The 21,558-nt window shown below is 44.9% G+C and overlaps 1 protein-coding gene and 1 non-coding gene across 2 annotated transcripts; one reads left to right on the top strand and one right to left on the bottom strand.

Moving 5' to 3' along the window:
* Positions 1-1,653: 1,653 nt before the first annotated feature.
* LOC119434171 (U4atac minor spliceosomal RNA) lies at positions 1,654-1,777 on the top strand. The gene has a single exon (XR_005188566.1). It is a non-coding gene; the product is annotated as a U4atac minor spliceosomal RNA (small nuclear RNA).
* A 6,446-nt stretch (positions 1,778-8,223) lies between these two features.
* Positions 8,224-21,292, bottom strand: LOC119433884 (GPI mannosyltransferase 3). The gene is made up of 8 exons (XM_037701168.2): positions 21,041-21,292; positions 20,814-20,955; positions 20,408-20,525; positions 17,777-18,009; positions 14,817-14,963; positions 13,163-13,420; positions 10,846-11,121; positions 8,224-8,851 (listed from the first exon to the last, which is right to left on the bottom strand). The coding sequence occupies exons 1-8, from the start codon at positions 21,114-21,116 to the stop codon at positions 8,560-8,562; spliced, it is 1,542 nt and encodes a 513-aa protein (XP_037557096.1). The 5' UTR covers positions 21,117-21,292; the 3' UTR covers positions 8,224-8,559.
* Between the last annotated feature and the right edge of the window lie 266 nt (positions 21,293-21,558).

The raw sequence follows: 21,558 nt of genomic DNA, 5'->3' as shown, positions 1-21,558 counted from the left end.
CACGGTGATATTTAGTATTTTCGTGTGTGTTGAAGACTGCGAGCGCGTGCTTCCATTTCTGGAACGGCTTGGACACGAGGGCTCCAGTGCACGCATGTTGGTCCAAGTTTATAAGAGCATTAACTCCATAAAATTCCAGAATTGAAAATCTTTTAAAGCACGCCTTTGGAAATGTCAGTGCACCTTTCGCGTCAAAAGTTTATGAGAACTTTGTACCCACAAAGTTTCGTAATTGAAATCCATGCGCTCCGTAGATTCCGCGGCCGCTGCGAGATGCCGCAACGCGCCCGCTCGCTATCGAAAAACCCTTGTAAGTTTGTGCTCGGCCACCACATGACCTTGCGTTACGTGACTCTAGGTGCAAGGGTGTTGCCACGAAATCCAGCCCGAGTTCGCAATGGTCGTGCTGGAATGTCTTTTCGAGCGTGAAAAAGACATTGTAGACAGAATCCAGAATGATTCCCGGCGTCGGTGGAAGTTTTGGTCGGCGGTGCATGCCGGCACGAAAAGATTTCGAGGGGGGGGGGGGGGGGGGGGGGGTTGACGCCTTATCAGCCCCCCCCCCCCCCCCCCCCCCGGCATACCAGGGATACGCGGGTATGCGCCACACGTGATTTTATTATCGTTAATCGTGATGTAACTGATGAGCATGTGATGTTATTGATGCCATGACCTGTCAGTCATGTTAGTCATACATTCGTGCAAGTGACATTCCATGTCAATTTTCGTGTATACCAAGTGAACGAGGCGCGAGTTCTCGATAGGTTTATTTCCGCCGGAGGGTATCTGTGGTCGGACCACGAGTGTTTTCGCCTAGGCATATACAGCTTCTCTGTAAAACGAATGTTTCCTGAATAAACCAACATAGAAACCTAGCACAACAAATTCAAGTTTCGCGCCATGAGCATAACTGGATAGATGCTATGAGCGCTCCCTTTGAAATGGGGCAGTGGGTTGCGCCATTGCCCTGTCGCTCGAGAGCCCTCTGGTGGCGTCATTGCAGAAGGAACCACCTTGATCTCGTTGCTTTTCTGCGCGGGACTCACTGTCCCCTTTCTGTACACCATAATTCTGGCAAAGCCCAGTTCTGTTGTGAGTTCTTTGTTTCCTCAGTGTTTCTTTATTCTACGGTTCGTCTATGGGGGCGCTGACCGCGAAGATTCACTAGAGTTACTCTAAGCTTCACTGAAGCGACGAATGTTGTGCGCTGTCTCATATTTCCTGCGCCTTCGGCATATAAAATATACCTTGTTCCCCGAAAGACTCGAAAGTTACTGGTACAGAATGCGGCCCTTCACTAGATTACAATACGCAAATCCAGCAGCTGCAAACGAGTACCAGCTGGCGCCAAACCCCTCGACGAAACCTCGTCTGGCCACCACATGACTGGATGGCAAATGCTGGCAAACACGGGGACTTGCAAATATTTGAGGTATTTTTACCTAATAAAAGGTTGCAGTAAACTAAACTTAAGTTTTTCAGTGCGTTCGTTTAAAGAGTAGATTCCCAGCTTAGAATCACAAATAAATAGGTAAGATTTATAAATAAACATGAGTAAATTTTGTAATAAATGTGCCAATGATGGCAATTGTAACCTGGAACACCTTGGAGGTCAAAAAGCATACGCTTTAAACTTCGCGCGCGTGCGAGCCAACCGTCTTTATCACGGGGAGCCTGGTTGTGCCGAGGATCGTTTAGTGAGGCCGGCCCTGCTGACACCGTGTAACAACACACACGCGCCGCGCAATTAATTTGCGTAGGTGCAATTTTTGGACCCCGTGAAGGGGCGGTGTGGTAAAAATCAAAAGAAAGATGAGCAGTTGTCGTGGAAGGTGAACGGATCGAGCATGTCAAACCCGCCTGTTCGGCTAGGCCGATTCACACTACGCCGACGCGACAACCATTTTGGTCTGTCGACTGATGACGGCGACAGTGTTACAAGCCGGAAAACGCTGTGGCCAACTGTTTAAATGCAGAAAAAACACTGTCGCCAGGAGATGGCAGACCAACATTGGCGTCCTGTCAGCCTAGTGTGAATCGGCCTTTAACGACGCCGTATCTGCTGCTGTTCTCTGTGCGTGATGCTAAGGCCCCTAGCTAGATTAAACATTAAACAAGAGTATGTTTATCTGGGGAACTTACGTGGTCCAAGTCAGCGGTTAGAGAGCTCACGCTACTGGGAATGCGAATGCATAGCGAGGCCAAATGCCAGAAGGCATGGAGGAAGGAAAAAAAAAAAAAAAAGTTTCCTTTTTTTTGTTCCTTCCTTTTCTTTTTTCTTCCTCCATGCCAGAAGGCCTGACTATGTCGTTTGTAGTGGTCTTCCTGTGGCTGAATCAAGGCATGAGTTTTGGTACTTATGGTTGCAACAATAAAGTGCCGTAGGATAGCTGTCTATGTTATATTATTACTACAGATGTTGTACTACAGATGTTATATTATTTCAAGGAAGCACGTTTACTGGGTCATACCAGCTGAATCGAGATTGTGCCCAATGTGAGTGCTTTACTTTCACTGCATGAATGAATGCTATTTCAACTAAAATGTCAAAACGCATTGGCACTTCATTAATATATACTTGCACTGTTGCACTGAATGTCAGAAAGTAGGTGCTTTAATTTCACTGCATGAATGAATTCTATTTCAACTAAAACGTCAAAACTCATTGGCACCTCATTAATAAATACTTGCACTTTTGCACTGAATGTCAGAAACTAGAGCTCAACATTCAAGCATTCCATTCAGCTTCTTACCTTTAATTGCAACCTAAATGTCACTCCATCTCCACTTCATGCCACATAGTCTTGTGGCCTTATCGCATCGATGCTTTATGCCTGTCAGGCTCTGCACTGCTACCTATATGCTTCAGTAAGCATGGCCTCTGGTTTAGTGCTACAGCTCTCGGTTCGATACAGTCAGTGTTCTGCTTTTATGGTTTACATATTTATACTTGGTAGACAGCCCAGTTCCCCTTTCATGTCCTTCATCATTCACACATGCTTTCAGCAATGCATCTTATCAGTGCGCCATATGTGATGCTGCATTCATTGCCCATAATTTAGTACCCTGAGTAGTGCCATAGAACCTGTCCCTCACTGTGACTGGACATTATTGCACTAAGATGGTACTCTTCATTGATCACTCTCAGCATTACAATTGCTTTTGCGAGATTTACATTACTATAGTACAGAATGCATCGGTGTATACAGGCAACAACGCTACCTCCTGGCACTGCGTGAAGACAGTGGGTTTTGTACTCTGCTGAGAATGTTGTCGCTTGTAGATGCCAACACAACTGGTACTTGTTCTGCAAAATCTTAAGAAAGCGATTGTCTCTCCTGGAGTGATGGATTGCGAATACTGCCCCAGATTTATAGCACGTTTAATTTATACACACTATTTAACTTTACTAAAATGTCTGCTATTATTTCACCAACACTACAGTTTATCAATATTCCCAAAGGGCTTACCCCAAAGGGGTAACTGGGCAATCATGAGAGGGCTTTTTTTCTACAGTGGACCTTGGGCTCATGGTGATGATGCGAGACTGCCATGAGTCTTGCTGTCTTGAATACCTGTGTATATTCCTCTAGATAGCACGAAATTCAGATTGTATAAGCACCTCTGCCACAATGTTAAATGGTAGATTGCAATCCTGCTTGACAGATTAACATACTGTCAATTGTAGTGTATGATAATAGCTCACAGGATTTACTTTAGTTCCTTCTTGGAATCACTAGCTCATCTCCTATAGAAATTGCTATAATGCCCTATGTCTTATTTATTTCGCTTTGTTATTGAAATAAAGACTTTAAATCACTTACCATGAGCAACTAGCATACAACTCTGTCATTTATTTTAACAAAATGACAATAGCATCGGTGGCCCGCAAGGCTCAATTCGAGGTTTGTTATTATTTTTACTATATATTAATGATCTGCTGAAATGTCTAACCACAACAATGGAATGAATCCTATACGCCGGCGACGCTACTCTTGTATGTTAGGGTAATTGTCTTAGCAATCTTTTAACATTCCTTAATGCCGATCTCGTAAACGTCATTACACGGTGTGCTAAAAATAAACGTCTTGTTAATCCTTCCTAAACTAAGTTTGTAATCCTTAATTCAAGGTCTATAATTGACACACAGGTTATGCCACTTTTTTATTAATACGCATGCTAGTTATCCCTCCAACCACTGTTCCTTCCTTGGCGTCGAGCTTGTTTCACGGTTAAAATTTAACTTGCACATCCAAGAACTACAAAGAAAAACTTCTTACGGAGTTAGGGTGCTACTCAAGGCTAGATTGTATTTTGAGTTACATACTTAGTTACTCTATACTACACATTCATCCATAGCCCTCTAAACTACTGTACGACTTCATGAGGACAAACCTATCACTCTCCTCTTTCTTCCCTGCAACATGCCCCAAAATCAAGCCTGCCATTCTAGCAAAACTCTACACAATAATCTTTTATACTTCCCGAGGTCCATTCTAACTATGGTACCCAAAGAGTTGGTTTAGTTTTAATTGTTAACTTTATTGCTTTATAATATTAAATCTACTGTTTCTGTGTCGTAATTTAAATGTCAACTTTGTGATTTCATTTGCAACTAATAGCAAGGCTTCATCATAGGTTAATTTGTGAGATAAACCTTGGCTTTTGTGCTAATGAATTTCGTATGTTTAAGTACTATTACTTGCGTAAGTACTATTACTTGCATAGTTTATTTGCACAATTTATCAACTGCTGGTATTTCTGTTGTAACATATTTTTTTACTATATTTTGTTTTTTCCTGTTTAGTAGTTCTTTTTTTTTTCTTCTTCTTTGTAAGTTATATTGTGAGAGATCCCCCTACAGTTTTTCACTATGGAGCCTCTTTCTGCATGTCAAATGTACCCGCTTTTGTATATGCGCTAAAACTGAGTAAGTATTCAACTTCAACTTTACAAAGCTTACTATACTTAATATACAGCTAGTAGGGATCCTATGGTCTAAACCTGCAGTTGTTGTCGCTCCCTATTCCTAATGAGCCTGCCGTGATCGAAGGTGGTGGGCGCGGATCGACATCCCTGTGTCTTGCCTGCTCGAGTCTCTTCACGCCATTTCTTGACCCAACATGTCGAACGCAGGGGTGCCATAGCCAAGCGACCGTCAAATTTCTGCAACAAGTAGCACACTTGTAAGCCTTACAACTCCCAATGAGCGCAGGCTTGAGTTGATTGGATAACACCTATTATGAGCTCTCTCTCTCTCAAACGTGTCTCCTCTTGCTCGGATTAACAAACGTGTGGCTGAGATATGCCTCTCTGAACACTGAGCGCGAGCGTAAATTTAGCTCCGATTGCGTGATGTGCGGCGCCGCAGCGGCGCCATCTGTGCATGCGACACATCCATGATTTAGTAATGGCTTCTCTCCTCTACACAACGATACCAGAGTAAGGCACGTGGCTGCATGGTTATGTTGCAAAGGTATTATCGATAATAGTATTATGTGTTTTAGTTACATGCAGTTTTAACAAGCAGCCCCCTCTGCTGACCAAACTGTAAGACATTTCATGTCAAAATGGGAAACACAAAATTTATGACTTCATGCAGGAGGGTTTGAACTTGAAAGTGAAGCAGAACAAGCGCTTCACTCGCAAGTGAACATTTTTGGCTTCAATGATCACAGCATGCATGTGCAGGGCTAGGCTTGCAACTGCATCTGTGTTTTCACATCAAATAATAATTATTATTATTATTTGCTTGCTTAGTTTCAGAAGCAAAAGAAAGTAGAAGCTGATGTTGATTTTTATATCCATTGTGTGACTTGCTGTTGCAGTGTGCCAAGTTAAACGGAGCACATGATGAAGTGTGACAGTAGATGAGTGCAAAACATAATGGACCGGCAGATTCGAAAAAGTCAACTGGTATGAAGAAGCCTCCACATGTTCCTGTCCAAGATTCACAAGATGATTCAGATGTGCAAGATGAATTCAGCAGTCTGGAGGACTCCACACCACCCAGACCATTATTGTTCTATCTATATTAATCTATTAGATTACACGCGCTGTAGACTTACAACTGCTCGAGTCACAAAGCAATTGTGAACAAACTGCTGCTCTTAAGAGGAAGCGTTAGCTCGCGGGCTCCTATGTAAATGTATGGAAAAGGAGAAATTGTTTTTCTTGGCAGCCACTGCCCCAAATTTGATGAGGTTTGTTGCAAATCTAGTGACTGTTGGCAGCAAATTTTGTAGCGTTAGCTACACTGTCCTAGCCAAGCCCCTTTCGCGCGGCACACCAAGAGCCGTGCTGCGCATGCGCAAGGGTCAGTGATGTCACACGGCTTGCGCACCGGAGCCACCGGAGCCGGCACCTCTCGCGCACTCGGCCGCCGCCGCGCGCGACTCACCGCCGCCGGTCTGCACATTCCAGAGGAGTGACGTCGTAGCCGTGGTAGACGCACTGGCGCCGGCGCGCGCTCGCTGTGCAGTCGCCGTCTGACACTGCGCTGGAGCCACTACGCTTCTGACTGGCGTGTGCCAGTGTGGTATAGCCATGGAGAAGGAGAGCGCAAATGCTGCTCAACAGCGCAGAAGAACGGAGAAGCTTGACTCAGAAGAATAATCTTATCTTAAGAATAATCTTAAGAATAAGCTAAGAATAATCAGCTGAACCTTTGCTAACGCTACGTATATCCTGGCATAGCCGAGCTAAGCCACTGCAACTTTTTTTGTTTAGGCTGTCAATTTTTTAACAAAAATTTAAAATTGCTGAATTTTCAGAAAATGAAACTAGTATCAGGTTTATAACTGTGTAATTTAGCAATAAAAAAAAGGTATCACAATTCTGTAAATTGCATCTAACAAGTACACCTGAAGGAGACAAAATTGGTGTATTATACATGGCTCTCAAATAGGCCACTAGTATGCAAGTAGGACCTTTGCAAAACCCTGGTAAACAATGTAGCAAATTCACGCAAGATATAAATTGACATATCAAATTTGTCCGCTTTAGATGCTCTAACGGATGCCGTTTACAGAACTGCGATGTTCGTTCTTGGTGCAGAGTTACCAATCTGTAAAATTCGTGCTTCTATTTTTTTTCAAACTTGCCAATTTTTGAAAATACCTTTTAGGAATTTCAGGCCCTACATCGAAATTCCGCTTCCAACAGTCGCTAGAATTTAACTTTTTCTCTCAAATGCAACAAATGTTCGTAGAATCAGCCCACTGGTTACCTCAGAAAAGCATTGCTGCATTTTACGTGTATTTGAATAGGCCGCATCGGAGTTGGGCCCGAGCTAAAGCTTCCGCTTAATGGAAGTGAAGTCGGTGACTGTGCCGTTCCCAATGCAACACTGAAAGCACTTCCTCTTCGAGAGTCATGTCACTTCTGCTTCACGCTGTCAGGTTTTTACACTGTTTGCCACAAGGCACAATGAGGGAATGAAAATAAAGCACGCAACTATATTCAGCAACAAAAGTCTGTGGAACACGGGATTTGAGAAAAAGCTGCATTCCCGCAAGGCCCGAGCATGTAGCCTTAACCCTTTATTGACGACGGTTGCCTACAGGCAACGTACCAGAAAAAAAATTTTTTTCTTGCCGATTTTCAGTATTGAGTACGAATTTTCCGGCTAAATGTCTTCGGACAACACTGAATGACAGGGCAGTAAGCGTCATTTGTTGGTTTAGAGCAGGAACACTGGAGGAGGAGGAAGAAGTTTGACACGCAACTCACGTCTTTTGAAAGCAAGGTCAGAGGAGATGGGCCGATGCAAGACATCCAACTGAGGTAGTGTCACACACGTGATGCAAAGCAAATGAAATCTACACCTATGGTTCACATATGATGAGAGCTGTCTGAACAACTTAAAAACGAAGCCTTAAGTGGCTTGGGGTGAAGCCCACTTCCAGCTTCCTGCTTGGTGTTTTCCCCGTATTGCTGAAAAACTTTCCGCAAAATATATTTTTTTTCCTTTTTGTTGATTATGCTTATTCTTGATGTGTTTTGCAGATTTAGATAGAAAATAAACATTTTTTCTGGGTTTTTATATGTCTCATCATTAAAGGGTTAAACAAAAAAATTTTCACTCTGTAGTAGTTTTCGGTGCCTACACAGTGATAAAATTGGAAGTTCTGTGCTTTAACACAGCAGAAATTCACATTTGTTATAGAACCCATGTTGTGAAACATTTTGTGGATGACTACATTTCGAGCAATTGCAGAAGCTTATAAACTATGTTGTCCGAAAGATTATTCCCTTTCACATTCACTCGCACTGCAAGGTATGACGACGCCAACCGTCACTCAAACAAGCATCTGGAACGAGTACGGTCACCATGAAAGGCGAAACTACCACAGTATATATTCGGAACCAATGTGCACGGTACCAGTAGAGAAACGAAAATGAGATCGGGCACCTCAGTGTTTTTATTTCACCTCTGCCCCCCCCCCCTCTCTCTCCCAAAGCCTCTCACTCACGGACACACACACACATTAAAACCCCCACATATGAAAAAAATGGACATGACTAGTTCACAAGGCACACACGCAAGAAGAGCTGCCGCTAGTGAGTTTTGTAGATCCAAACTTCTTTGCCCACGTAGGCCGTCGGGAAGTGAGTGTGCAGGAAGCCCTTGATGAACTTCATGTCGTAGTCCACCACAAAGTCGATCATGTGCTTGTACAGGCTGTTGTAGATGACGACGTAGTCTGTCATGCCTCCGAGCCCAAACATCTTCAGGCCATTGATGGGGTCCAGGAAGAAATCGCGAGCCTCGTCCACGTGGTTCTTCTTCTTCTTGATGTTGGGCTCGCACGTCAGGAACTTCATCTTGACGTTGCGGCGGTGGATGTGACTGAAAACGTGGCAACGGAGAAAAGGATAAAGCACGAATATTGTCAACAATGTGGGCAAGCACAAGGTAATGTTGCAAGTACACAGCCAGAGTGGCCGAGTTCGTTGGGAGAAACAGGGACTGTATTTTATGTGTGCAGCAGAAACTAAGAAAAAAAGAAAGAGAATATTGGCCGCGTCTGATAGTTTGCATGGCAATTGTTTGCTTTATGTTAAATTTCATGTACTCCAGCAATGCATCAACTAGCCCAATAGTACTATTAAAGAATGTTAAATCTGCAGAAGGGAAGTTGACTCAAGCAAGCACAAAGGCACCCTTGTAGCCTCTTGCAACAGTGATTGATGAGCTAAGATAGCAAAGTACTAGTCCGTGCTGAAAGTTGGCGTTCATCGACATCAAGTCCTCACAACAATGACACGAAAGCGCAGGCGTACAAAGCACGGGCACGAGGAAATTAATAAGACCACAAAAACACTTTGTTTCCTTTTATATTCGTATTTTGTACACCTGTCCTTCCATACCGTGCATCTTTACTAATTGGTTTTCTGTCGCCCTAAAAGTCATCACAGGTGTGAATGACTGTCTCTGCAACACAGTAACGGGGACTGCCGTGCAAAACGCGCTGGACAGCCGTGCCTCGTGACTGCAATCACCGTAAAATTCCCTACAAAAATTACTAAAGCGAACTCTGCTGAACTCGGCTTCTGCGATAGCATGCCAACGATGAATGGTACACGGATTTGTCTGATCTTCGTGCTTGTGGCTTCAGATGTTCCTGTGGCTTTGTTTACTGCACTTTACCCACCTTTATTGGCCTTAATTTCGAAGCATTACTATTCGTCTAAACTCAGGTGGCAACACGACTGTGCGCGTATTCGTAATCATCGTGAATTGTTGCATTTATAGCTCAACATTTCTTTGGAATTATCAGTTTGCAAAGTCACAAATCCGTTTGGAGCCAGAAGAACAAAGTTTAGGCACATGTGTGCACCACCAGTGACTCCCCCGCTGGCTGAACTGCCACACTCACAGCTTCCATTGAGGCTAGTGCCACATTTCCCCCTATAGTCTGATACAAGTCAAGAGAAATGAGGCTTTTTCCCATCAAAGGGCCCCCTTCCAGCCAATGGTGTCGCTGCTTCGAAGTGACGTCGCGGCCGACAGCCTTACACCTACGAGTAGTGCCGCTGGAGCCAGGTTTCTCTGAATGCATCCGCTCATACAAGTAGTTCTGAAGGACGCCTTTATTTCGAGCAAAAACAAAATCTTGGCTCAAATTCTTTACGTGCCCGTTACAATACAAGAGGTGAAAGGGCTTATTTGTCAATCGGAGTAGTGAGTTAAAGAAGAAAAGGCAATACAGCCGAAATTTTGATCTACACTGGAGCAGTGCAATAAAAACAAAGAATGAGTTTTTTTTCTCCTTTTTTTTTGCTGTTGTTTAGTTGCAAACATCCACACATTTATTGTGGGAAGTTACTAACATTTTACAGCAAAATAAGCCTTGTAGCACACAGCATTTTGAATCGCCGATGAACGGTGCAAGTATTCCAGCAAACTGCAGCGGCAGCTTGTTTCCCGAAGGCGTCGAGCGGTGACGCAGTAGACGAAATGACAGAGCGATCGTTGTTGCTGAGCGTGTTAAAAACACTGCACGCAACACACAAACAAGGCTTTTCACGGAATTCACCTTGGTATATGACTGAACGGCACTAAAAATCAGCTTGAGAGACCACGATCTCACGACGCCGCCGATGGGTAGACGCGGAGGTGGCGATTTTGATAAATGTCCGTAAGCATGGAACAAGTCGACCACGACATCGCGTTGACATCGTGACACCATTGGCTGGAAGGGGGTCCTTTGACGGGGAAAAGCCGCATTTCTCTTGACTAGTATTGACCAATAGCAATTTTTGTAGAGAACTCTATAGCAGTGTGTGTGGTGCACACCGCTGTCGGCCACTGTGACGCAGAAGGCGAAAAAGTGGGTCAACCTGTAGAAAGGTGTCGAGTGGCAGGGCATGAGGAATGCCACGCTGCTGGCACCGGGGTTCTTGTCCAGCTCCTTGTTCAGGTAGTCCATGGCCTCCAGGGTGCCCTTCTGGTGGAACAGGCCAAAGTACAGGGCGGGAGGGAAGAAGGACACGCCCAGCAAGACGGCCAGGGTGATGCCCCACGAGCGAGGCAGGCGCGCCATGCCCGCCCCGCACACGCACATGGCCAGCGGGAAGACGGGGAGCAGGAAGCGGAACTCCTTGTGGCTCACGAGGCTGCAACACCATTCAGTCAGGCTTAGCCTCTTTGTTGCCTTTATAGGATACTAATACTACTCCCTTAATACTAGAGCGTTTCAACTTGTCGGTAAATGTACAAGGCATGGAATAGCAGTAACCTGGTATACCATGTCTTCATGGAATACCAGGTAACTAGAGATGTGGGCGGTAGCAACAGGCACTGGTAGCGACATCTAGTGACGCATTTTCCGAGCACAGTGCGGTTGACGTGCTCTCGTGTTAAATGAGCATTTATGTCTTAGAAAAATGAAGAAAGAAAAGGAAAAATTCCTGCGGAACCCATGTCACGCGATGAATGCTGACATTAATGCAATTGGCAGTGAAGCGATCCAGTGGCAAACCAAACAGCCATCGCAGATTCATGTATGAAGTGCGCATGCAGTCGGGCTTCTTTCCATGCTTCTTTCAGAACACGCTGCGCCAGCTAGCGGCGCTGCCGTGAAGTTTGCATATGGCGGATGCGTATGTAGTAGAACCTTGTCACATTGTCACTTCAATGCATTAGCATTAGGAGTGTGAAACTGGAAAAAAAGTGTATGTGTGTGAAGTGTCGGAAGCCGGTCATGTGGTTGAGGTAGAGAGGGAATGGGAGACCTTAGAAGAGTGTGTATGTACAGTTTACAGTGTACAGAAGAGTATTTATGTACAGTGCAACTGATGGTGGTTTGCTCCGGACCACCGTCGGCTCCAAACAAACACTTTGGACTGGGGTGAACATGGTTTAAACCATGAATCCGGGACCTCAAAGAGGTGCAACATAATGCTAACGCATTTCTCTCACATTTACCGCTAAATTTTCACTTAATTGTCGCAGCTTCATAAAAATGCGCTTATCAAATTCGGCCTTGGTCAGCAGCTACTTTTGGCGGGGCACTTTTACGGGAAGTTTTTACGTACCCACTTGGAAGAAATCGCTGCGTCACGAAATGAGCTTTGTTGCTTTTTTTATTGCGTAGTGCTTTAAGATGGAGACAGGAAACCGAAATCAAATCGAGCACCGAAATATGATGCCACCAGAGCGAAACATGACACTCACTTCGCACCGCCTGCAGCAGGGAACGGTGGCGCATTTGGGCTATCGCCTATTAAAAGTGTGCAGTACACTTCGAACGGCACTATGCCACATGTGCTGTCAGACAGATAGATGCTTTTAACAATAGGGTTGGCGCCAATAGCTACGAATGCGACGTGCGATGGCCCACGAGGAGATTCATTGGTACCAGAAAAGGAAACAGTGTGTGCCAGCATTTTCGCATGACAATGGCGAGCTAATACTGCGGGGAAGCTGCCATGGCAGGTGCTTACTGCTTTCGATCGCGCGTGCCTCCCGCACTTGTTCACAAATGAGATCTAGCAGTTGGAAAACGTACCATACGATCAGTTTGGCGATGCACTCGAGCATTGATAGCAAAAGATTGCGTATTTCTTATTTCGGGGGTGTAGTAATCGGTAAGAAACGAAGCGTAACTGCAGTGCGTCATTTTTTTCTGCTGTGCTGAACACCTGCACTGCGCTCGCTCTGTGAGCACAGTTCAGTTTAATCTCCAGGTAACAAACATGGATATAATGAAGCAAATCTAAAATACTTTAACATGTAATGGATATATGCATATAACAAATATAGATATTTTTTCATTCCTGGGTTTTACGTGTCGAAATACTCAATATGATTATGAGGAAAGACGTAGTGGGAAACTCCGGATTATTTTAACTACCTGCGGTTCTTTAACGTGCACCCAATGCATGGCACGCAGACGTTTTTTGCATTTTGCCTCCGTTGAAACTAGGCCACGGCTGCCGGGATTTGATCCTGCACCCTCAGGCTTAGCAGCACAACGCCAAAGTCACTACGCCACCAGAGCAGATCTTATACGACTTCTTTATAACGAGGTTCGACTGTACACTTCTGAGGCAGGAGATTCTGGATTCCTGGCCTGTCACAGACAACACCGTATCTTGACGTGTGGAGTATAGAATGATTGGGAACTGGGAGAGGGTTGCAGGTCCGTCCTCTCACCTGAGTACCAGCATGTGCCAGATGACGACTGCGGCGAGGAGGCGGCAGCGGCCAACCCGGATGCCCAACACGAAAGGCAGCAGCTGCAGGCCCAGCACCGCAGGCATCCCCGTCGTGAAGTACCAGTGCCACGGGTTCTTGCCGTAGTGGGCGCCAATGTCGGCCACAAGGTTGAGCCGCACAAAGTTCCACGGCGTGCACACCCACCGACGGTAGAACCACCGGTCGCACAGCATCAGGGCCACAAAGCACAACAAGCTGGGAGGATGGAACAGTTTGTGAGGTTCACCTCAGGCGGCAGGAGCAGAAAGGCCCATTGGGCACGTCAACTCTCTCAGGACAGCTACGGCTGAATCTGGACTTAACAAGCAGTGACATAACAAATTATCAAAAAAAAGCAAAGTAAATCTCGCGCGCAATAATCGTGAGAGAGTAAAGAACATTATCAAAGAGTGTTAGCGCTTTGAGCAGGCCGAAAGATGCTGCACTGCAGTGCCGTTTGCACGAACACAGCTGCGACGTCCTCGTGCAACGACAGGCAGAGAATGCAGTGACCATCAACATCAGATAATTTTAAAGCAGTGTCTTTGTCAGCAAAAGCATGAGAAGAAAAACGTAGTGCAGTGATGATGGCTACATGATGGCGCCAGAGTAGTGCGCGTCATCTGGGAGGCCTGTCTGCGGCGGCTGCTGTGAGTCACGTCCACTGCTCACCCACGCGCTGCCTCTTGCGATCTCCAGATTAGCGAGGCAGTCACGCCACACTTCGCTCCGTTTGCAATGTGCCGCACGAGACAGATTGTCCGCCACAGCCCATATATAGTGAAATGAAAACGCGTATAGAGCTGTGCTCAGATTTCGCATTAAGGAGTATCGTAATCATCGGAATTTTTTTCTTTTTCTTTTTATGTTGCCCGAAAATGAGCCATTGACCTATATTCAGGACCAAAGTATCTTGACCTATACTCATGAACAAAGCTAGCAAAAGTATGGAGCTAATGGAGTTCCTTCATTGCTCCTGCCATACTTAGTCAGAAGATTATTTAGACTGGATTTAGGGAAGGCTGCATATCCAACGCACTCACCGGCATTGAGAAAAACATCGTTTATAGTGCCAAAGGCGCCTGCAAAGCATCGAACTAGGATGTAGCTTGTGGCATGGACTAGCGAGATTTAATAGCCGAGCTTGCGGTAAACAAAGGTGTTTCATGTTCCAAGTTTCTCGTGGTTTAAAAAAGATACGAAGTTGACCTATATTCTAATTATATTTTTTTTATTTCTTTGGCGAGTTTAATATATAGGAGTCGACCTATATTTGAGTAAATATGGTAGTGCATTCACAGAAGTATTCACAGAAGTGCATTCACAGAAGCTTTGCCTGCTATGTATGAAACAATGCAACAGAGTATCGTTATAGCTAGTGGTTCCACATTAGTGGCACAACATGATGCCCCACTTTGCTGTGACCAAAACTGCCTTCAGATTGAAATAATTGCAGATCATATTTGTTTTCGTCACACTAACCTACGGCAATCTGAAGTTGCCTCCTGTCCGAGCCTCTTCCAATTGAAACATCTGAAACTGGGCCTCTGAGCGATTAATTAATGTTAGCAAAATCAGCATTTCTCTATTGAAAACATGCACAAGGTCGCACCCTGTGAAGACCAGCCTCTTGAGTAGGAACATCCTGGAATGTGATGCCCTGGCTAAGTGCAGAGCGATGAGGGGAAGCCACAGGACCAGGGCCGTGGGACGAATCATACACGACAAGCCAACCAGCCACAGGTAGCCCCATGAGGTGCTGCAACCAGGAGGAATCGGCGTGTGAGCAAAATCATGAGCATATCAAAGAGAATGCAGTACAGTGTTTATTTTCCTTGTCTTTAGTCTTTAAAGCAAACCTTCCTTTGAAGCTTCACCCCAGTTTGCGGGTGCTGGCTGCTGCTGCCTTGCCGGGTAGACAAATACTAGAGCCTTTGGTTGTGCTCCCAAATAGCCCCTTCAGTCACACATCATGATAGACTGTCGATAAGAGTGTCACATTACATGATTTGATTGAAAGGTGCTGAATAATGAATTGAAAGTAAGTCAAGGTTGATGCTTTATGCATTTTTCTAGTGAGTCGTCATAATTACAGAGTAATGAAATACCTATTTAATGTGCAGTCAGTCACGCTGCACTTCTTCAACCAAAAGTATTGAACCCAGGCTGAAAGCGCAAGTTGATTATTGGCTGTGAGCATTCCAAGACAAGAAAAATTACTTTTTCGCCACAAGCTGATGGAACATGGCATGTCGAACATCCTGTGGCGTCGCCAGACAGGCAAATTATACTCAACCCATGTTACGCAGGTACTCTCTCTATTCCAATGTGTCACACACACATATATACAGTTAGCAGTAGCGCCATCTCTTGCAGGCTGTCTAGGTTAGATTGCGCCGAGGCCATCTAGTGTTAGTCTACGACACTACACATCCCATCAAACATGAGAGTGCTTTCAGCAAAGTACTCACTTGTAGCAATACACTGCTCTCTGAATTCAAATGGATTCGCATAAGCAAGCTAAGCAGAGTGTTCAATTTACCCGAAGCTTACTGTCGCTTGCAGTATTTTTTCTTGCCACCAGTGGACATGAGTGGCCAAAACAACTTGCGTACATAAAGGCATACACCGTGTCTGTAGGGGATAGACAACCTGGGCCACTGGGAATGTGGCCATCCTTGGCCAATCTCCCATGGAGTTGTGCCTTCCATGGGGTTGTGTGCGTGGTGCATTCAGGGTATGCACCACTGAGTATGCGCTTAAACAGACACGCAGAACAAGAGGCGAAGAACTTGGCAACAGAAAATTGAACCAGTCAACTGCAGAGCAGTGAAGAAGTTGGCGTCCGAAGCAGCCGAGTACTATAGAAAACCAAGTGAACATACTGGGACCAAAGCTTAGTACAGCTAGTTGGTGGACGTTCATGATTGCATTGCGCTTAGTATTACACTGACAGGTCAACTGAAGAACGAACATGAAGGAATAAAAAATAAGGAACATAAAGGAACACGTACGTCCACTTTTTCTTCCTCTATGTTTGTTCTTTAGTTCTGCCGTCAGTGTAATACTAAGCATTATACAATCATGGGACCAAAGCAGGGACCAAGGCCTTCGTCAAGCTGCTGCAACAGCTTTTTTGCCCAGGTGTTCCTCCAGTCCTCCTTGTTCTGGTAAAAAAATTTCATTGATTGATTTAATTGAGCTTAAGTGAGGTGAAGGCTTAAAATAACCATTGGGCAGAACAAGAACGTCTTCATTAAACTGCAAAGCCTGGTGCAGAATGTGAGCATTTGCTAATGAATTTCATGTGCATTTGCCTCGCGTTGATACCGATGCTGCCTTTACAGTGAAACATTTTTGTCTGTGCTACATTTGCATGATCGCATTATTTGCTTAAACATTCTACTGCATGTGTGTCATTAGCATTACGTTTGCTTAACATATGCTTTAACATTTTCCGTAAGCATTAAAGAAAGCTTCACCTATCCCCAATTCCCACATATGCATACCAACTTTTTTTTTTTAAACAAAAAGGTACTACAGGATGGCACCATAGGCATGCACACTGCATCACGGAAAGAAGGAGGGGAGGGGGTCATAACTCCTTTACAGTACTCCTGCCTCTGCGCAGTCACACAGCAGTAAGCCGATGGGCGCACATGCTGACTGCAGGGCCCCCGGTTCAGCACACACAAACTCCTCAGAGCAAATCTAAATACCGTCTTTCCGGGAGTGACGGTTTAGCCATAGTGTTTACTTTTTGTATGGCACTCACAGCTTGCTATCTGGACTTGCTTGGAGCACCAATACACACCGATTCACACTTACGAACCAATGTATGATTTCCGCATGCTAATGTGGCGTTGCGAGGCATGATTGTTCATGCCTGCACCATATTCGTCTGAACATTGCAAGCACACAAAGTCTTGCACAACTGAGGAGATTTTTCTAGTGAACTGTAGGGGAAAGCTGTAGGGTGGTTCTCCTCAACCAGACACCTATTTTGCAATATTTTTATTCTCACCTCCCTGCCTGTTAATCTTGAGGGCTAAGTGCATTAGTAGTGGTACACAATTTATCATGGTAAGTGGATTTGCCATGGTCAGTCGTGCTATGCTATATCCTGCGTGAAGTTACTCCCAATTTGTATTGTATGTTCATTTTTCTTACCTGTGTAAAAAGGACTAGTCTATTCTGTATTATCATGCTTGCTTTGTTGCTATTATTTTATACCTATATTTCTGTATTAACTATGTTAATCTGCATTGTTCATTATTTCGTGTATTATTGTTTATTCTTTTTTTTTCTATTTATACCATGCTGTATAATATATTATTATTTGTTTTATCTATTACCTGGCAGGAGGTCCCCTCATAGCCTTGTGCTCTGGGACCTCCTTCTGTACCTTCATATATGTATTACACATTAACTCAATGAAACATGATTTTGAGTCTGATTCTGACAAACACAACATGCGTATTACCATTGCTACCATTGTTGTATTATTACATAGCAACAATTTCATTTGTATATTGGGATACTTTTTCCTGCATCCATCTAGTGGGCGCGTACCTTGGCTGCTTCTGGCCGCCCCACGGGTACATGGAAAGGGCCCCAGCGGTGAACACCTGCTCGGCAACATTCGTCAAGGTTCGGGAGGCAGTGTAGTGCAGGAACCATGAAAACAGTACAGACAAAGACGTCCAGCAGGCGCCCTCGTAGCCAAAGAGGCGGCGGCCCAACTCCACAGTCCAGTAGTCCCCGACAGCCGACATGAGAGCCTGAACGAGGCGCGGCACCATGGTCTGCAAGTAGAACAAGATGTCGGGGAGGTTCTCACCGGAAGGTTTTCATAAAGTTTCGCCATAATTTGGCTACAAACATGAGGAAGTATTCTGTTGCACACTTTCGCGAGATTTCCCTCGACTAGCACCAGACGTGTCAAAGCCTCAACACACAACATTCTTGGAACAGCGGCAGAAACTCTGTCGCCTGTACATGGCGACGTCGATTTTCTCCACAAAAATGAACAACCGAGAATATCTCTCACGGATGACACTAGGATTTTTGTAATGGGGAGACTACAGTTAAGTGCACTAAACTGCCCAAAGAAGCATGTATTTCCACCGATGTGGTTGTTGCGAGTCCCAAGCTAGCAGTGAGACTTGATAAAATTTTTGTCGGCTTGCCAATTATTATTAGCCATGCATTCCCTGGCATGCTGCTAATCTGTATTGCTGAAGACGGTGGGCAGTTCTTTGGTGCTGTGCTTCCTCCATAAAATTTTGTCATCGATTTTGAAACACCCAGTATCACAAGAAACGTCAATATCAGATTACAGGCCACACATGCAATGTATGGGTTGCAAGACTCAATTTCATCTTAAAAAAAAAAAAAAAGTTATCAGATTATCTACGCCTTCTACACAGTCCATCGAGTTATACCGATAAATTGAAATTGTGGGGCTTAAATACACATGCTAATAAGGACTCCACAGCGGGGAGCTCTAGATTAATTTTTGTGACTTGGGGGCTTTTTTTAACATGCGCCTAAACCTAACTTCACAAGTGTTGTTGTATTCCATCAGGACGCAGCCACCATGGCTAGGAATTGAACCAATGACCTTGTGTCCAGCAAAACAACACCACAGCCACTGAGCTGCCACATTGGGTAAATATTGTTCAAAATCGAGACAGAAACTAGAGCCCTGCACGTGTCAACAAGTGTCAGTACAGGGACATGCATATTTCACTTAAAGCGTTCGAAACAAGATTTTGCGCTTCCCACTGCACTGTTATTGCTCAAATTTTGCAGAAAGATCGCATTTGGGCGTCTACATCGTACAGCGCAACACTCGGGACAGTTACTTGCCTGCTTTCTTTAAGAAAAGAATGGATAAACTGCTTTCGTCTGCGAGAAAAATGGCTGCTGCGAAAACGGGGTTAGCACAGACTTGTGTTGCCGCCTGCCAGCAGCTGTTTGGGGAGTCATGCCGCTTGTTTCAGTGGGGAAGGGCAACATGTGGCCATCCTCCCTGTGGTTTTACCGGGGGGGCTTTGGGAGCCTACGGTAAAACCACAAATTAGGCAGTGCAGGGTGACATGGGCTGGGCCTCTTGTGAAGTCGGAGAAGCGTAGAGCAAAATTAGTCATGAAGAGAGACTCGGGAACATGGATAAAAATAAATGGGCGGCTAAAGTTCACAAGTACTTGTACCTAAAAAGGCATGGACAGAATGGAGGAAGAGGTCAAGAAAGTTGGCAACCAAGTACAGGGTATTTGAAAGTGTAAATAGACAACCAGGAGTCATAAAAAAAAGTGAGAGAAACAGAGACAGTCAATTAGATGCAAAGAATGGAAACAAAAAAGACCACGGAGATTTACAAGATTGGGAAGAAAGAAATTAGAAGGGAAAATCTGTACGCTAACGCAAAGGGCAGTGCCTTGCTATTCGAGGCTTGAGCCGGTTGCCTAAGGAGAAAAAGATATTGGAGCAAATACTCACAACAAGATGAGCATGGGTGTGTCAGAATTCCATCTGTGCACTTGTCAGATAAGGAGTTAACCTTCCTAAGGGTGTGAATTGCGCATGTGCAATGTGATACGTGATCGGTATAAACACGGGTCACCGAAAATAAAGCTTTTTGTTCGGAGTTAGCGTTTGTCATTCGTCTCGTTTGTTCTGCCCTTGTGAATGTCGGCACTGCAATTCACCAATATGAGGCATGTGTACGCTGCAGCAGAAAACCCGGAGACCACTCAGCACATCCTAACGGAACTCGACGGGATTCGCCCAATGAGACCCGTAGGTAACATGCGCCATCCAGAAGTGCTTGGATTTAAAGTGGACAGAAGCATCAACCGGTCAGCAGTCGAGATGTGCAAGAAACATTTAGAGTATTGGTGGAAAAAAAGCAGGGAAGCGATTGATACGACCAGATCCATTACAGGCATAGGTCGCGATACAAGGTAGATAAAGAAGTTTTGAGAAATAGAATGAAAGGCATGTATAGCATACTTGATTAACTCAAGCTGGCTAGGAGATTATTTGTTATCGTCCCGTTTCAAAGGGCTGCCAATAAATCATCGTTATCATCATCATCATGACACATATGTAAGGTGTTAGACAGTCTACATCGTTTCACTTTCCACCGGATCAAGTAGTTGACAAAAGTGATGACAGCTGGGGTACTTCCAAACTTACCACTGTGAATACGGTGTCGATCTTGAACATTTTGAGCAGATAATACTGAGCCGAGATGAACATGGGGTACACAGAGCTTCGAATGGCATACTTCCACTCCCACGTCTGATAGCCATATCTGAAATGAATATTTCGAACTTCGTCAGCGTCGAACATATACCAACCCGCCAACGTGTCTGCGTTAATTTTATGTCAAAGTACCATTGAACTGTTTCTTTTGTACGAGGCTGGACAGGGCTGTAGATTTAAAATTCGGAAAAACGGCATTCGAATGCTGCGTATGCAGCATGCAATTAGTGCGGCCATCATAGCATGCTTAAGATGGTTAAAACGGACGTTTTGATATACAAGCAATCAGACTGTGGGTTGTATTGCTTGCAGAAGGAATAAAAGTGGCCTAATTTACCCGAAAATGAACTTGTGGGCCACTTCCAGGGACTGCCAGTACTCGTCGGGGACGAACGCAGTCCTCACGAAGAACGTTCCTCCGATCCGGAAGAGGACGAACATGAACAAAAAGAACTTCTTGGGAAACTGCCTGTCGGTTTCTGCGAAATCGTAATCGTGAGCAAATTACTGATCGCTCACCACATCACTCGTCGGCGCAGAACGATCGCATCTGTGTTGACGCACCTGCATTCATCGCCTCCTGTTTCGCCGGCTCCACTTTGGCCGGTTCTTCTTTCGCTGGTTCCAGTTTGTCAGCCATCGACGACAGCCACAAGGTTCAGCTCGGAACAAAAACACAGCTTCTCCCCGCGGAAAGGTTTGAATTCTCCTCCGATGCTTGCAAACATTCCAAAATTCGAACACCTGCACGAGCGCGATCACGACAGAGGAGCGGCCCGGTTCACTTTCTGTTTAGCGTCTTCTAAGTAGCCGCCGTCGCAGAAATCGATTTGCAATCCACTTGAAGGCTAGTTTCGCTTTCTTAATTATGCCTCCTCTAATGCAGTTCTACCACATTTCATCTCATCGGTTCTGCACGGGTTCCACATGAATATATCGAAAAAAACTCTATTTGGCTAGTTCGGAGAGCCGCACACAGGAAATGTGACCTTTTATTTGTTGTTATTGTAGAAATACACAGCCCACACAGCGCAAGAAAAAACGGGAAGGTGTTGAGGCCACAACACGCTTAATTTCACTGG

Source organism: Dermacentor silvarum, chromosome 11, assembly GCF_013339745.2.
Source record: "Dermacentor silvarum isolate Dsil-2018 chromosome 11, BIME_Dsil_1.4, whole genome shotgun sequence".
Lineage (NCBI taxonomy): Eukaryota > Metazoa > Arthropoda > Arachnida > Ixodida > Ixodidae > Dermacentor > Dermacentor silvarum.
Note: the sequence above shows the minus strand (reverse complement) of the source record. Positions and strands in the feature narration are given on the sequence as shown.